Raw genomic sequence first — 18,591 nt, forward strand, 5'->3', positions numbered from 1 at the left:
ATTAACGACCAAAAGTTTCTTTTTCCCCCAAATTCATCAATTTGTTCTGCAAATTAAAGATTTTCTACTTCTCTTAAAATAATGGAGCTAACGTTTGAAGGAGCTTAAGGTACACAGTTCTTTCGTATTTCTTTATGATTAATCTTGATGGACATCGTTTATTGCAAATTAATTCTGAGTTTACTGCTGCATATGCTATGGATTGTGTTTGATATTATTTGTATTCTGAGTTTACTGCTGCATATGCTATATATGTGTGTTCTGCATTCTTGCAATAAAATTCTCTCCTAAATAAAACACAAAAGTTAAGCCTACAGTTACAGAACAAAAACAAACTCATAACAAGATTCTTTCTTGGTATAGGAGGGATCAAATTTTCTGACATTAAGTATTGCCGTAGCAATCATATGATTAGGAAATATGATCCAGCCCTGAGTATTAGATCAATACGTTGCAATATTAAGACTTAAATACTGTGTCTTTGCTCCCATAGGAGGTTTAAACATTCACTAATTTAAGCCTTAATATTGGCATATAACAATCATTAAAAATCACATTCGGAGGAATCTGCATATTCTTTTGCCACTATAGGTTTTGTAATATGCCTAAATATTCCTAAACATTGGTTTTTACTGTTTGGTTGTATGATTCTGTGGTATCAAGGAAATCCTTTTGCTATAATAAGTAAGGTTTTGATACTGTATTTATGGGGGCTCTTCATTAATATTATGCCTGCATACTAAAGGAACTCTTAATGTTTATTTCAGCCATGAATTTCGCCTTAAGCCTCAACCAGATTGAAACCCTTAATGGTTCAAATTTTAAGAAGTGGAAGCAAGATGTAGAGCTTCAACTAGGACTAGCTGATTTCGACCATGTTTTGAAAGAAGATCCGCCTGTAGAATTAACCCCACAGTGCTCTAAAGAAGTTAGAGATAAATATAACCAATGGCACAGACATAATAGATTGTCTCTAGTCATTATGAAGAAATCGATTTCTGAAGCTGTTAGAGGGGGTATTGGAGATACTGAATATGCTCGGGAATATATGAAAAATATAGAGGATAAGTTTAAGCTTTTAGAAAAGGCTGAGACTGGAAATCTCATGGGTTCCCTTGTAAATTCGAAGTTTGATGGGATAGGAAGCATAAGAGAGTATATTATGAAGTGCATAGATATTTCTGCTAAGCTTAAAGATCTCAATACACCCATTGCTGAGGATATGCTAGTGTATTTGGTGTTGAATTCCCTGCCTGAACAGTATAGTCAGATTTATAATAACTACATCACTCAGAAGGAAAAGTGGACGTTGAATGAGCTTATCTCTATTTGTGTGCAAGCTGAGTCCAAGATTAAGAAGGGGAAGAGTGTAGCTACTGCTGTGAATCTAGTACCTAAGCCTCAATTCAAAAAGAAATTTACCTACAGACCTAATGGAGCTTCTACCTCAAACTCTAGTTCAGCCTCTACCTCTAAGGCACCTCAGGGATCTAACAACAACCAAAAAAATTTCAAAGCTGGTGGAGTAAAATGCTTTTTCTGCCGTAAGCCTGGACATGTCAAAAAGGATTGCAAAGGTTTTAAAGACTGGTTAAATAAAAGAGGTAATAAACCTATTTTTCACATTGAAACCAATTTAGTATCTTTTTCCTCAAATTCTTGGTGGTTTGACACCGCCTCACCTATTCACGTAATAACTTCAATGCAGGGTTTAATAAAAAAGAGGATCCCAAACAAGGATGAAGCTAGGATTTGCTCGGGGAATGGGAACAAAGTTGCAGTCAAAGCTATAGGAGTTGTTAGGCTAGTTTTTTCATCTGGTTTTGTCTTAGAATTAGATAATGTCTTTTGCATTCCCTCCATGTTGAGGAATTTAGTTTCTGGTTCTCTTTTTGTAGCCAACTCTGGTTTTTCTTTTAGTGGAAGCAATAAAAGTTTGGATTTCTTTCAATTCTCTGAGTTTATTGCCAGTGCATCACTTATTGATGGTTATTGGCATTTAAATTGTAAAACTTCTTCAGAAATATTTTTCACTGATAAAACAATAGGTGTTAAAAGACCTAGGTTTAATGAAAAATCAGCTTTTTTTGTGGCATAAAAGATTAGGACATGTTTCTAAAGAAAGGATAAAACTGCTAGTTAAGGATGGAATTTTGCCTGCACTGAACTTTGATGACTTTAATGACTGCATTGACTGCATAAAGGGAAAAATGACTAATGTAAGGAAGAAAGGGTCAACTAGGAGTCATGAACTTTTGGAAATCATACATACTGACATCTGCGGTCCTTTTCCCTGTCAAACAATCTGTGGAAATAAATTTTTCATCACCTTGATTGATGATTTTTCAAGGTTTTGCTACATTTTTCTTATCTCTGAAAAATCTCAGTCTTTGGAAACTTTTAAAATTTTTAAGGCAGAGGCAGAAAAGCAACTCAATAAGTCCATTAAGGTTGTTAGATCAGATAGGGGAGGTGAATATTTTGGTAGATACACTGAGTCAGGACAGCATAAGGGCCCTTTTGCTTTATATCTTGAAGAATGTGGAATTAGAGCACAATATACTACCCCTGGAACCCCCGAACAGAATGGTGTCGCTGAAAGAAGGAATAGAACCTTAATAAATATGGTTAGATGCATGATTTCCAGGTCTGGTTTACCGAAGTTTTTGTGGGGAGAAGCTTTAAAGACAGCAAACTATATTTGTAACAGGACACCAAGCAAAGCAGTGGATAAAACCCTTTTTGAATTGTGGTATCAGAAGAAACCAAGTTTAAATCATCTGCATGTATGGGGATGTAGAGCAGAGGCCAGAATATATAATCCTCAAGACCAAAAACTTGATCCGAAGACTATAAGTGTGTATTTTATTGGTTACCCTGAGAAGTCTAAAGGATATATGTGGTGACCCGAGAGGGGGGTCCCACAGCGCCGCGACTCCGAGCCAATGAGGAATCGACATGTCACGAATGGCATCTCGATAGCTCATCAACCCAAAACCGCAAGGCCTTTTGAGTTTAGGTTGTTGGTTTACAAAACACTTTCTTGGACAAAAGTCACAAAACATTCTAGCAACCGAACAACATATTTTCGCAAGCGGAATTTAAAGTGAGCTAAAAGATTTGGGCTTACAATAGGAGCCCAATTTGGAAAATAAAACTGATCTCTAAGTAACGACAAGTATGGGAGACGCGCCCCAGGGTTACGGGTCTCCCGGAATTTTTGTAAACGAGTAGGAAATAAATAAAAAGTAAATAAACAAGCTACTACAAAATCCGATTAAGGACCAAAACCTTCTTTTGATAAAACTAAAGAGAAATGCGCCAAGCCGTGCCATGTGCCTCCCCTGTACGCTTCCCGACCACATGCTCGAAACCTGCACACTATAGTATGGGTGAGCTTTCGTCCTCGCATGCCCAGTAGGGGCCGACCCAACCATGCTAGGTTTGAAAAATAATATACTTGAAAATATTACTACATAATATTGTGCACGTTTATCGAAAAATGCTTTAAGAAAAGTGGCAACCACAAACATTTGTTTTCTTTCATAAAACATGTGCAGTATGCTTCACACACTTGGAGCTCCGAGATACTTACCTGCCGGCTAAAGTAAAATAAATCAGTGACCGATCTGGTTCGTCCTGAGTAAGAGAACCAGCCAACTACTCTGTAGTCCTTGTGACTACAAGTAGCGAAAGTGTCCATTTCCTGGCTCTGAGTCTCCTATGACAGGTTCACTGTCTGTACTTACCTTTCCCCGACAAACATAGGAGCACAGCCCCCTCCGGAGGTTCACGGTTATCGACACCGTGGGATCCCTAGGAATCAATGCGTCTAGGTCCCATTCACTTTCAGGTCACAAACATACAAAGGGTACAGTATCTCAACATGCAAGTCTAGCCTCGGTTTTCGCAATCAACAATTATCAGCTCTGAAAACACATGTATCACGAGGCATCGACTGATGAACAACCAAAAACGTTCTTGCAGGCAACATACTATCATAGTATAGCAGTTCACATACACTGAAAAACCTCTAACAAGGAAGGGACAGCTCACCCTACCTGGAATTGGAGTGCTTGCCCACGTTCGGGTTCGTTCCCGACTTTCGATCCTTTATCCAAATCCAAGTGCACACGCTCGGGTCCTTTATAATAAAATTAAACCAATAAGTAACTTGACTTCATTATAACTCAACTAACCGAGCAACCAAAACATTATAAAAATGCCCTTGATATACAAAATTCTGGTGATTTCTCTCTTTATTCCATCTATGAAAATGGAACTGGCCATGTCATAGTCATGACTATGCCGCCGATGATGTAACTCTCAAGGTCACTGACTAAGTCACTATCGATCACATGTCACTTGCAAAGTTACTCACAATGGAATTGAACTCTAAAAAGAGTAAAACTGGAAGTAGCGAGCCAGAGAGCAGTCGAGTGTCGAGAGAGAAGGAAAACAGCACGAGGGGAGACCTGAAACTAGGGCCGGGTTTTTCTAAAATGTCATGGGCCCAAACCCAGATTGAAATTTTTCGAGCGGACCCAAATTAGCGACATTTTGCTGCCCCTAAGCACCTTTTGAAGTTGCTACTCCTATTTGTGGAGCCATTATTCTGACTAAGCTATTGGTGATTGCTGTGAGGAGGGGAAAAAGACCATCTGCATTAGGCTTTAGCTTGCCAGGACACCCGTCAACACATACCCCCTCCTCCTACATCTAACATAGTAAATGAACAACAGACTTCCATAAACATCTGCACGAGACATGCTTATGTTTCAAAAATAGGGTGCACAACCAATAGGACAAAGACGAGCATTAAATCTACTTGTTTTGGTCATCCTCCAAATGCTCGCCTGTTATGGAGAGGGAAACTCGTACCCTACAACCAGACCAACCATTCTCGCTTTCTGTACTGGCTCTCCATGTAGATTGTGTATTTTCATTCCCCTAGCCTGATGTGGCATCTTCTCTAACCTTCGAATACTCAAGGACTTCTGCAGCAAGAAAATTTTTCTTTTCATTGTTTTTCTCCCATGCATTAATGGCAGCTTCTCTAGCAGTCTTTGTCTCCCATGCAAATGTGAAATCTTCTCTAGGAGTCCTGGTTTTCCTTGGAGACGGGGCATCTTCTTTAGCAGTATTTGTCCCCCATGAGGGTATGGAATCTTCTCTCTAGGAGTCTTGGGCTCCCATGGAGTTCAGTTTAACAAGCCCCGTTGCAGGGGCTCCAAACTCCCTAGAGATCTCATCCATAAAAAAAGTCATTTTTGTCCTTGGTTTTCTCAGTCATATATATGACTCTGTTTGCCCTTTCAAATTCCAAGGCACTTACAATTTCGTTTCCAAAACCCATTTTAAATGTTTGAAAAAAAAAAAAAAAAAAAAAAAGGTCATCGCAAGGACCAAGTAGTGGAACAGGAAGAGGAAGAAGAAGCTGCATATATACAGCGCAAAGGCCTTCACTCACCAGCAGCAAAGAGCGGGCTCACTAGTAGAGTTTAATTTCTTGGTAGGAGAAAAATTACAAACCGCCACTTTGAGCCAAATCCACGGTCCCTATTCATAATTTTTCAAATTCTCTCAGCTCTCCGGCGAAAGCTTTTGCGGCAGCTACTACTCATCCACCGACGGCTCCAGCGGCTACCCAAGTTTAGCCATTGTTTTCCTTCGTTTGTATTTTTGTTGAATGCTATTGATATTCTTTTTGTTCTGGCTTTGTTGCAATTCCCTAGCACTTCATTGAAGCGAAAGGATTTTTCAGCTGGTATTATCAGAAACTTCAAATTTTATTTATTTATTAGTGTTTTGTCAATTGGTGGTCAGTATTCTTGAAATGCATGAAAATCCCCAATTTCAGCGTCTTCACCCTTCTTCTTCATCTTCTTCACTCTCACACAGTCGACCTAGCTCGCTCATGACAAGTTTCAACTTGGAATTAGATATATTCCCTTGCTAGATGAACTTAATTCATATATGTGTGTGTGTGTGTGTGTGTGGGGGGGGGGGGGGGGGGGGGGAGAGAGAGAGAGAGAGAGAGAGCATGAGCTGTTGTTATTGCAGAAGAGCGGAGAGAAAAGAGTGCGGTAAGGGAAGGGACTAAGTGACTAACACAGAGGAGGGAAAAATATAGAAAATGGCAAACAAAATTTGAGAGGTATGTATATAGAAAATGGGATGTGCAAATAAAATTACCCTTTTGATTTTAAGGTCCTGATCTATTAATTTTGATCTAGTTGTGATAGATGGTGATATCTGGTTATGATACATGGTGATATCTGCTGTGATAACATTCTCCAAGATGAAAGTAAATCATAACTACTGTATTGATCTTTTTCTTATTCTTCATGGATTTATGTGGAGATGATGAATGTGTGTGGTTTGCTTTTGGTTTGATACTACAGAAACATGGCCAGTGACATGTTCTTTTATTCCAGTTTCGAAAAATTGGTTGATAAGTAGTTGATTTTCTTTTTCTTATTCATCATGGATTTATGTGGAGATGATGAATGTGTGTGGTTTGCTTTTGGTTTGATACTACAGAAACATCTATGTCACTGGCAGCTTTGTGTGGATATAATGCATGTCTGTGGCTTGGGATTGGCTTGATACAGTGACAAGGACAGCGGCTTTTGCTTTTGCATTTAGTCATTTTGAAGTTGTTGTATGATTTTTTCTAAATCAACTAGATATGATTATGTAGTGGTTCAATTGTTGAATACATGCTAAACAGGTTACATAGAATGAAAATGGCCAAGTCACTGTGAATCACATGTCACCGGTCAAGTCACTGGCATGAACATGTCAATGGCCAGGTAAATGGATTATGTAACTGTCATAGTCACTAATCATCTTCTCCTTTTTCATTTTGTACAGGATCTACAAAACAGAAGACATGACCCGGGATAAAAGAAAACAGAAGGAAACAGAAGAAGTATATGAAGAAGAAGAAGAATTACAAAAACAAGTTCCAGCAAAGAAGCAGAAGAAGGTTTTAGAGAAGAGTACGAATAAGAAGAGAAAAGGCAAGAAAAAAAGAAAGCAACGAGATTCTGAAAATGAAGAAGAAGTTGCAGTGAGGAAAAAGCAGGCTATCAAGAAGAGCACCAAGAGCAGAATAAAAAACAACAGAGAAATTGAACAAGAATAAGAAAATACAGAAGAAGATGGAGAAGAAAAAGCCCAGGATAAAAGAAAACAGAAGGAAACAGAAAAAGAATTACAAAAACAACTTCCAGCAAAGATGCAGAAGAAGGTTTTAGAGAAGAGTACGAAGGAGAAGAGAAAAAGCAAGAAAGAAAGAAAGCAACAAGATTCTGAAAATGCAGAAGAAGTTGCAGCAAGGAAAAAGCAAGCTATCAAGAAGAGCACCAAGGGTAGAGTAAAAAACAACAGAGAAACTGAACAAGAAGAAGAAAATACAGAAGAATATGGAGAAGAAAAAGTTGTGGCCAAGAGGAAGAGATACGTCAAGGAAGGTCACATGCAATATAGGTGCACTGTAGTTGGTTTTCTGAAGACTATTTCGAAAAACAAAGGAAATGTGAGTGAGAGGACCATGGATTTGTTGAAGGAGACACCATTTGGGAAGATAATAGAGGCCTTCAATGGTGGATACATTGACGAAAGGACAGCAAAGAAATTGGATGATTTAATTACACTCCTGCTGCAGGCTTATGATGCTGACAAGGACCTCTTCCTCTTTGGAAAGAAGAAATTTAGAATCTTACCCAGTGACATATCAAGCATTCTAGGACTACCGAGGTCTGGAGAATTGGTAAAAAGGACTGGAGAAGGAGCATATAAGTCAGACTTTGTCAAAGAGTTCTTTTCAGGACTGAAAAGGGTAAACAAAGCTGCCGTTGAAAGTGCTTTGACTAAGGCTTTCGAAGATAATCCAACAACAGAGGAAGAGCAGGAGAAGAAGGATAAAAATGTGACAAGATTGTTGTTGTTACAGCTTTTCATAAAGCTTTTGTTTCCAAACGCAGGAGGAACAATATCATGGGACTATATCAAGGCTTGCGATGAGTTAGAAGCTATAGGAGCTTATAGCTGGGCAAAGGAAGTTGGGAACTTCCTAAAAAAGTCGATCAAAACAATGAAGAAGAAGAAGAGCGAGAGTTCACAAAGCATGGGAGGCTGCGCTATATTGATCTTGGTAAGTAGCGATATTTTTCGTAATGTTTTGTTTATGAATAATTTTCATGTTATGAAACTAACTAGTTTTTTGTCAAAGCAGTACTGGTTTTGTGAGAAAACAAGAGTAATCGAGCCGATAAATGGAGTGGAGGAACATGGAATGCGCAAATGGAATATACAGATGCTGAGTCAGAAGATGTGCAACTACAACAGCATGAAAAAATTGGAGGTATGTTCTTGTTCTGTGGGACGTGTTAAATTTTTAGGACTAGGTGAGAAATTGGTTGTCTGTGACTGGCCATGTCACTGTCTGTTTCCATTTCATGTCACTGTTAAACACATGTCACTGGCCAAATAACATTGCATGTCACTGACTTAGTTTGAAATTTTGTTTCAGAAACTTTTCAAAGAGGTGAGAGAAGATAAAGAAGAGGATGACTCAGATTCAGAGGAGGATAATGAGGCTGAGAATTCGGAAGATGAAAAGCAAGACACAGAAGATAGACAAATGAAGAGGGAGGGAATGGAATGATGGAGAAGAGCTCAAATCAAGAAAAGAGAATCAAAGCAGCGGAGATACAACTACAGAGAAAGGAGAAGGAAGTGACAGCTTTAAGAAAAGAGTTAAAGAGCTTGGAAGAAAACTGGAGGCAGTCAGAGGAACAGCTACAGAGAAAGGAGGATGAGCTGAGAGAAATGAAGAAAGCAAAAATGAATTTGAAGGATGAAAATGTGGTGCTCGCTTCAAGAGTGAGGGAGCTAGAAGCTACCCAAAATAAGTCACTGCCTCAGACCCTGGACCGGCCAAGTGTCTCCACTACTCCTGACTACAAGGCCCTGGAAGCAGACTCCACGGCTGAAGCAGCTTACTTACCGATGGCTGACTCTACAGCCCTGACAGCTCAGTCCCCACCTCACTCCATGGCTGAGGCAGCAGATGTTGCAGAAATGAATTTGGAGGACGAAAATGTGGCGCTCACTTCAAGAGTGAGGGAGCTGGAAGCTACCCAAAATAAGTCACTGCCTCATAACCCAGACCGGCCAAGTGACTCCACTACTCCTGACTACAAGGCCCCGGAAGCATACTCCACAGCTGAAGCAGCTCACTCACCGATGGCTGACTCTACAGCCCTGATAGCTCAGTCCCCACCTCACTCCATGGCTGAGGCAGCAGATGTTGAGATTCACTTCCCGGTGAATGCTCAGATTCAGTCACTGAACATCGAAGCTGTTGAGATGCTGACCCCCAAAGCTACTTTGATTCGGTCAGCGTTCCAGTTTCCTTCTGTCTCACTCGAATAAATGCTGGTACAACCCCAAAAATTTCAGATGATAGTGTCTCCGGAGGTTATGCCACAGTTCAATGCAACTCCAGTTCGTCTCCAGTTCAATGCAACTCAAGAACAGAAGACCAAGGCTGAGTTGACGATAAATATTTCGGAGGAAGAGTCAGGTCGAGACACGTCAAGTATTGGTCTACACTCATACGTTGTTAGATTGAAGAATAGGTAGAGAATACCGAAGAAAGATGACATATCCTGGTGGGATGAAGTGAAAGCCAACAGACAGAAGAAAGCACAGGAGAAGGCAAAGAAAACGAAAGCAACTACTTTGAAACAAAAACAAAAGGATACTGTGGAGGTGATGGAACAACAAGAGGAAAAGATTGAGATCGTAGACTGGGGGAAGAACAAAGTGTACCAGTTTATGGACGGGCAGACCCAGAGCAAACTGGAGAAATACTGGAACAAGGGATCAAGGTAATATTCTAACTACTACTATATAGTTCTGTTTTGAATTTGTTGTCATTGGCCAAGTCACTGGTAGTTGAAGTCACTGTTTATGTCATTAGCCATGTCACTGCCAAAGTCATTGGCCATGTAATTGGGCAAGTAGCTGGCCATGTCACTAACATTATTCATACTGTGCAGTGTATGCTTTTGGGGAGGTAGGATGTTGGGGTCAGAAATATCGAGACATGATCTGAAAGATATGATTATGGATAACGCAATATCAGACAATTGGATAGATTGCTATGGGAATCTGTTGTTGGATAAGCTATTGAAGGAAGATTCAAAAAGTGCTATGAGGCCAGTTTTTATGCACAGCTCGTGCTGGGTAAGTAGTGGAACTGATTTCATTCTACATTGAAAGCAAATCTATTGTAATTGATTATAACTAGTTTTCTGTTTTGTTTGAAATAGTATTCGGCTTTACAAGTTGAGTTGTTAGCTATACAAGCTGGTATGGATCTATGTCAAGCTATGATGATTGAGGAAGTGATTATTGAAAGTGATTGCTTAGTTGCTATTCAAGCTATAACATCAGAGGCGCCTGATATGTCTGTTTAGTGCTATTATTGAGGATATCAAGGTTGGTACAAGAGGTTTTCAGACCATATCTTTTGTTCATGCTTCTCGTTCTGCAAATTGTGTTGCTCATAGGCTAGCTAGTCATGCCTTTGAAAATGAAGGTAACTTTGAGTGGTTTGTTCATGCTCCAGACTTAATCTTGGATGCCATCATGTACGATTGTAATCATCGTAATTGATCAATAAAATTTCCGGAAGTTTATTTCAAAAAAAAAAAAATAGAAACCCATAAAAACAAAACTATGTCTAATATTTGCTATATACTAAAGTCTGGTTAACTGTTCATCACTGTTCATAGGGAAACGACGGTTTTGCCCTTAATTTTTTCCTTCAATTACAGCCTGCCATCCTTCTATAATCTTCTTATTCGGTGTGTGTTGGTTTTAGGTCAAAGATGAAAGTGCCGTTTTAGAATAGAAAAGAGAGGAGCAGGCGAAACGGATAGAAATACTGTGTTTTTGGAAATGAAAGAAGAGGAGCGAAGTTGGTTTGAATTCCGTTTGGATAAATACTAAGTCGTCTTTTTTATCCATTTTGAAAGGTTTAAGATTGAAGGTATTGTTTTACTAAGTTTTATGTTTTTTGGTTTTTATTGGGTTTTTTGTTGTGGTTTGCTTTGAATTGATATGGGTTCTGATGTTTTAGGGGTATTGTTGGTCCTGGAGTTTGGGATTTGAGTGATCAATTGGAAGAGTTAAAAGGTAAGGTTTTGATTTTGGGTGATTCAAAACTTTGGTTTTAAACTGATATAGGTTTTGATGTTTTGTGTGTTTTGTTTATCTTGCGGTTTGGAATTTGAACCATTGATTGGAAAAGTTACAAGGTAGAGCTTTGATTTTTTGTTGTTTGAAAATTTTGGATTTTGATTTCGAGAAGAAGAGGAAATTTTAGGTAGTGGGTACGAATGATTTTGTCAGTCTCAAGTATTTATGATCTTTTGAAGGTTTTAGTTTTTTAGATGATGGTTATGCTGATCAAATCAAAAAAAAAATTTACTTTCATTGTTTGATAACCTATGTTTATATGCTTTTGTCATGTTTGTACACTTTGTGATGATTGTGATGATTAGTGGTGGAGATATAAAGTGTTTACATGATTTTGCTAATGATTATTGTCCTGGTCAAATCTTGATTTGTATAATTTTATTTGTATATACCTTATGTTGTTACGTTTTGATCAAATTTGTACGGTTTTTCATTATTTGTGATAAGTAATGACAATAATATATGAAATGGTTAAAGCTGTTTATGATGAGATTTCTCTCAATCCTGCCCTAAAAACTTTGAATTAAAGAATTGGTGTTAATGATAAAGTTTTGGTTAAATCGGAGAAGAAATAGAAATGTTGATTTATGAGGATTTGATGTGGGAATTGTATTTAATTTTCGGATTGTTATTCACGAATTATAATTGTGTACAGGGCGACGTGCCGAGCTACTGCTCGCCGTAGGAAACCGGTTACGTGGTCGCCTAAATAGTACTGTGAGTGGACATTTATTTTACATAAATTGTGCATGCAGTATTATTATTATTATTTTCCAATTGAGATTTAATTTATGATTTGAATTATTGAGTTTTATGGTTTATTGAGCTTTGATTTATTGAGATTTATTTATGAATTACGAGATTAGTATTGAAATTCCTTCCCGATGGCTTTTAGTAGATTTTCGAGATAGTTATTTATGAGTTATTGAGTTGGGAAATGATTTTCGGGAAGTGATTGATTAAGAAAATATTGTGAGAATTATTAATTTCGAATATCGATTTTTATGATGATATGAGAGTACGAATGATTTTGCAAATATTTGAGCATGATTGAATTATCGAGATTTCTTGAGTTTTGAGCTCCGAATTTATCAGCTTTGAAGCTATATTGAGAGATTTCTTTCCGAATGCATTTATTGATTTATCGAGTATTTGACTTATGCTTTCGAGGATTTATTGAGATATTGAGCTTTGAGTTATCGAGATATTCTTAAGTTATGCTTTCGGTGAATTATTGATGATTTATTGGATTAATATCGGGTTTCTTTTTTAAAGCAATTATTTTAAAGAGATCGATTACAGTTCATTGAGGAGGTAAATAAGTCAGTGCATGCATGCATTACCTGGTCGGCAGTCTCCTCCAGGTAATAGTCTGGACGGCAGTCCCCTCCAGAATATTCCGGTCGGCAGTCCCCTCCGATGCGTCATCTGGTCAGCAGTCCTTTCCAGATGACATGAGGTAGTTAGTCGGCAGTCCCCTCTATCTACCTATGGTTAGTCGGCAGTCCCCTCTAACCATCACCTCCTCGTCCGGTCGGCAGTCCCCTCCAAGTGGCGTGAGATGACTAATCGGCAATCCCGTATAGTCATCATCTATTTTGAGATATGATTTGAGATATGAGTACTTTAACGAGATGTTTGAAATATCATTGTGTATTTGAGGGATTTGAGATTTTAAAGAGATTTCGAGATGATCGACATTACATAATTGAGATTTCAATAAAGATGATGATTAAGAGTGTTTCTAAGATTTTTACTGCATGCGAGGTTTTAGAGAATAACTTGGGCAAGCATTAAGTTTCACTTGTTCATTCGAAATTACTTATTTTTGGTCCACTCACTCTAACGATTTTCAAATGTTTTTCCCCTGGGCCCTTCGGTTTCAAATGCCCAGTTTGCAGTTTGCAGGCCAGTTTAGCTTGAGGTCGAGTATTGTTGGATCATAATTCATCTACATATTTGTGCCCTAAAACATGAAAATTACTTGTTCTAAAGTCCAATTTAATGTTGACTAATCTAATTCCATGTTTTGTAGAAAATCTTGACAAGAGGAGAAAAAAGTGAAATTCCGGCAAATTTTCCGTGCACCACCACTTTTGGCGGCACAAGAGGTGGCGCACCACCACTCACGGTGGTACCATGTATTTTCCGGCCACATTCATGGAGGAGCAAGGAGGATGAGTACCATAGCATCCATGTCATTACATCCATTCACCATCATTCTATCTCAACCAAATTCTAACCATTTTGGTTCAAATTCAACCAAACACTCTATTACCCAAAAGTCCATCATCATCAACACTCCAATATCTATCATGTTTTAGGCTTAATCACCATCCCTCACTCATCATTTCCTACTCCAACCTACATCATCATTCTCATGTTATTTTCCCTTAATTTTGGGATCTATTACCACTTTTCTACTCTACCTCCATGCTTCTTGGAAGTTGTGACCTGCTCCCTTTTGCTTCACAACACCATTTCACACCTCTCTCTCTCCATCTATTTAAGCACCCATTCTCTCAAGGAAGAGGAGATCACCCACACTTAGCCACTACATCCTTTTCTCTCTCTATTCTCTACACAATCCACCACCAGCTCCTCCACAAAACCTCCATCTCCACCACTTCATTTTCCAACTACATCCCTACTCATAACATCTTACATATACCAAGCATCATCATCATCTCAAGTCTTGAAGAAGGAGTTCAAGGAAGAAGCTAGAGCACAAGAGGAGCCACCACATCATCTCCATGACAAAGTTTCCATGATCAACCACTTCATCATCCTTACTTGTGATCATCCCTAGTCATTTCTAAACTCTATTCTTTGATAGCTTAATGTTTTCCACTATGTTGATGCTAGTTTATGTAGATATGTGTGAGTAGTCTATTGTTGGGGCTAGGGTTGAAAGCCCTAGCCAAACTTGTAATGAATTGATGTTTGAATCTTATTTGATGCAATTTCCATGATCATCTTCACATGTTAATTCAAGAAGTGAATGCTTGTATTTGAATCTAGCTAATTTGAATACTTTACATTTGTTATTACATGAACAATGTTTAGAGAGCAGCTAGCTTTAAAGAAATTATTAAAGGAAAATAGGAAATCACGTGGAGCTATGTCAGCCCTCCAATTCTCCACCGCTTAATCCTAACCGTGCAAATTCAAATAAGGCAGCCTATAAATAGGCCTTTGATCTGATCAACGACCAAGAAACATCCAGAAGGATTCAGAGCCTCTGACCCGCGACGAGACCCAACGACCCGAGAACAAGACTCGGCCGGAACTCCTCCGTCCGACGACTTCTGGGCGGCGGACCACCGGTAGTCTCCTTGTCTCGTCATCGCCGACATGCCTATGGTAACGGATCGTCCATGCACGGGCTGTGGAGAGCATTTGAAGCTTGAAAGGTTTGAACTTTCTGGCGATGCTTTTGCAATTTCCGGCGATCTTCGGGGCTGTGTGAGGTAGGAAAACTAACCCGCTCTTCACGCTCTACGTGCTGGTCTAACTGGTTCTCGAATTCGATTAAGTTTTGATGAATTTGTGTTTTGGGTCAGTTCGGGTATCGACGGAATCGCCATCCATGGCGGCGAATCCAGGCTTCTAGTTTCGTTTCTGGCGTCTTGGAAAACCAGTTGAGGTCCGGGGAAGCTTGGTTCCTTGAATTGCCGTCCGGTGATGCTTTGGTCCTTGCTGTACTTCAAACTGAAGGGAGAAATTCGGTGGGCTCGACCCGACGTTTACTGAGCTCGGTAGCTGCACGTTTAGGCTTGCCCAAGATGGTCTCTGTTAACGATTCTTTGATTCTCAAAGGTAAATTTGGAATTCTGAAACAGAATCGTTCTTCTGTCGAATTCTAGTTGTGAATTTGGTTAGTGTATTTCCGATATTGAATCTGGTTGTTTGTGTTTGCGTATGCTCACTGGGAATGATGAGATTTGTGAGTGGTGATTGGAAGCTTGAAGTTGTGTGGTTGATTATTCTGGATATGCAGATCGTTGGTTCCATTGAAATATGATTCATTGGTTGGTATTGAATGAACAAGCTGAATAATTGTAATGCTGAAATGCAATTGTGATTTTGAATTGAGTATATGGGATATGTGAAAATGGTTTAATTTGTAAAAATGGCTTGATTTAATGATGGGTGTCCATAGTAATTCGAGGGGAATTACTATGATATGTGGTTATTAAGTGAATTGGAAATGTTTGTGAAAAGTTGAAAATTTGGTGTTCTGTCATATTTCCGGAATGGTATAGATATGTGTAAATCGAGCAAATGGTATAAGAGGTCTATGAGGTTAGTCGTGATTGGTCAACATCGGTCAAATCTTGGTCAATCCTGGTCAAACCAGGAAAGGTTGGTAGGACGATTAGATAATCGTCGAGATTTTAGATAAGTGTTTAACGGATTATTAACGATCATTATGTCGGAATCTAGGACTCCAGTTAGGACTCCAGTTATCCGAGGAATGGAAGGTACGTGAATCTCGGACAATATGAGTTAAACGACTTCGGGGCCTTTCTCGGTTAGTCACTTTCTTATTTTATATAAAGTAATGCATGATGCATGTTATGGTATGGTTATGTTTAAATGCAATGCATACTAACAATTCCATGAGAGATATCGTTGATGGCTTGAGAGCGAAAGGGGCACTGACTTCCTTGGGTTCGATTCCCTAAACCTCCAAAGGGTTAGCTACACCGGTCGGACGGTGCGCTATCGTAATGACGACCCGATTCTGTGTGTGTAGCTAGGTAGCGGACGCTCTCGCTACGCTTACCTGGTTATGAATTGATTTGAGGTAAGGTCGTGTAGTTGGTCTATGGGACCGGTCATCAGGTATTGTTTTGGGCCCGTATTTACTTGAAGTTCATGCATCGGATTTTATATCAGAAAATCATTTAAGTTGTATTTCTTAAAGAAAATGCATTTACATATGTTTTTATACTGGCGCCACAAAAGTTTATTTAAAGGTTTTCAAATCTAGCCGGGGTGAAGCCCCTGTTGAGCAGCGAGGACGAAAGCTCACCCCTACTACAGTGTGGATGCAGGTATTGTGCACTGGTGACAGGATTGACGGACGGAGCGGGTGTGCGGAGTCAACATCGGTAAACGGTTGTAATGGGAACAGGTTTCGAAGTTTAATTCCATTTCTTGGATGTTTAGTGTTATCTCAGAAGTAGTTGATTGATCATTTATTCTAAATTCGATACTCGGATATGTCGATTATTTCTTGACTCCTTGTTGACTCAAGCTTTAGACGAACAAATATTTGAAATAAAAGTTTTCAAGTTTTCACCTCAATATTATTTTAAACGTTTTCGCTGTGCGGTTTACGAAAAATTATTTAACAAAATGCCTTGCGGGTTTCTGGAATGTAAATCGAACCGTCGGTTTATGTTTCGGGGTCTCGCGGCACTGTGACGTGCTCAAGCTGGTGAGGTGCAGTTTGGGGCGTTACAGGTTTGCTTGCTTGATTATCTAAACTCAAACCTTTATGCATCTAAGAGCAAGGAATTGATACTTATCCGGTAATATAACTTGTTATTGGGTAGTTAGTTTCGCACTTATCCGGTGGGAATTGATAAAATCAAAGGAGTTTAGGCCTTAGTAGTCTTATCTGGATGCTAAGAGGGTAATTGGATATTTGGGATTGTTTTACTTATAGTTTGAACATCAATGCATGCAAGGGAGGCTATGGTGAACAACCTAAAGCTCTAACTTCCATCCATTCTATCACATCTAGTTTAGCATAGCCTAGTTTACATTTCAAGTTTTTATTGTGTGTTCATTTGACTTGAAACCATCTCCAACACCAAAATCAAACCACTACACCATCTTGCATTCACCATGAACTTTTGTCCACTTGTGAGCCCTTGTTTGTGATTTGTACATTTGCATATTCATCTAGCACCCTTTAGGTTTTCCTTAGCTAAAGTGGGTTTTCCAATCCCTTGGGTACGATATCCCCTACTCATAATCCCCACACTATAACTTGGCCCTTATACTTGAGGGTGGCTTTTTGGCTAACAAGTTTTTGGCGCCGTTGCTGGGGATTGGAGTAAAATCCGATTCCTAGCTCGGTTTGCCTTCGGGGAAGCTAGAAACTTTACTTTTCTTTGAAATTTTTGTTGTTGTTGAAATTTCCCAGAAAACGATCGATCTTTTCAAGGGTCAGAGAGGAAAAATACCAAAAACAATCGATCGTTTGGTCTCGCCTGTACGTTCCATTTATTTTAACAAACGATCGATCTCAGTGTATAAACGATCGATCGTTTTCTCTGTTTCGGCATTTTTTTTTGTCTTCTTTTGTGTTTCAACTTGTGTACTTACCTTTGTTTTGAATGCTTATAGGTGTGCATGAATCTTATTGTTCAATCAAGTGAAAATCATCCATCTCCTCCAAGCACACCAAGTGACGATCAAGATCATATCATTCAAGAGGATAGTAGTGAAGAAGAACCCCATCCCATCGGTCCACTTACTCTACTTCAATACGTTGATAGAAGAGCAAATAGATTGCTAAGACAACTAAGGGAGGAGCGTCCTAAACTAAAGATGGGTGATGAACCAAGGCCATTGAAGGACTACACCATTCCTACTTTCACAAATCATCCAAGTTGCATTGTCTGGCCACCATGTGCTCATGCCTTTTCCATAAGCCAAGTACCTTGCAACTTCTACCGGCTTTTGATGGTGGCTTCACCGGTGATCCATTTAGGCACATCAAGCTATTCAATGAAGTTTGCTCAACTGTCCAACTCAATGGTATTGATGAAGACAACCTTAGGCTAAGGCTTTTTCCCTTCTCATTGAAGGATAAGGCCAAAGATTAGTTGTACAAGATTCCGGCGGCAAGTATCAACTCATGGGATGACATGAAGGCCGAGCTTACATTTACACCAAAATCTTCAATTTAGCAAGGTCAACTATAATTTTAATTTGGCCATAGTCCACTTTTGTTTTTGGCAGTAACAATTGTCATTTGGAGTCAAAAAAAAGGAATTCCCTGTTCATACCGTTCAAATTGGCGGGAATATATGATCTACCAGATTTACCCCTCAAAAGTTAACGACGTTAATGGATTTACTATTGCTAGGTACTAAAATTGGGTCGGACCTAAATAGTCAGGTACCATTTTGATATTTGAAAAAACATAGGTACCAAAGTTAATAGTCGAACAAAGTTTGGACGATTTTCCCCAAATAAAACAATATAAAAGTGAGGGTGTTGGCAAGTATAAGAAGATGGTAATCGTTACACTTTTTTTTTTTTTTTGAGAGGACAGTTGCACCCATGTTGCCT

General features: G+C 39.1%; 1 protein-coding gene and 1 long non-coding RNA gene across 3 annotated transcripts; both read left to right on the forward strand.

The window, feature by feature from the left end:
- The first annotated feature begins 200 nt into the window (after nt 1-200).
- On the forward strand, nt 201-2,872 carry LOC133722519 (uncharacterized). The gene is made up of 2 exons (XM_062149402.1): nt 201-1,604; nt 1,709-2,872. Exons 1-2 carry the CDS (start codon nt 755-757, stop codon nt 1,741-1,743), a joined length of 885 nt encoding a protein of 294 aa, XP_062005386.1. The 5' UTR covers nt 201-754; the 3' UTR covers nt 1,744-2,872.
- Nucleotides 2,873-14,504: 11,632 nt separating this feature from the next.
- LOC133720061 (uncharacterized) lies at nt 14,505-18,182 on the forward strand. Of its 2 annotated transcripts, none has more exons than XR_009851654.1 (4): nt 14,505-14,747; nt 14,841-15,096; nt 15,736-16,417; nt 17,641-18,182. It is a non-coding gene; the product is annotated as an uncharacterized LOC133720061 (long non-coding RNA). The 2 variants fall into 2 exon arrangements; XR_009851655.1 differs by having other exon boundaries at nt 15,744-16,417.
- Nucleotides 18,183-18,591: the final 409 nt, after the last annotated feature.

Source organism: Rosa rugosa, chromosome 7 (genome assembly GCF_958449725.1).
Source record: "Rosa rugosa chromosome 7, drRosRugo1.1, whole genome shotgun sequence".
NCBI lineage: Eukaryota > Viridiplantae > Streptophyta > Magnoliopsida > Rosales > Rosaceae > Rosa > Rosa rugosa.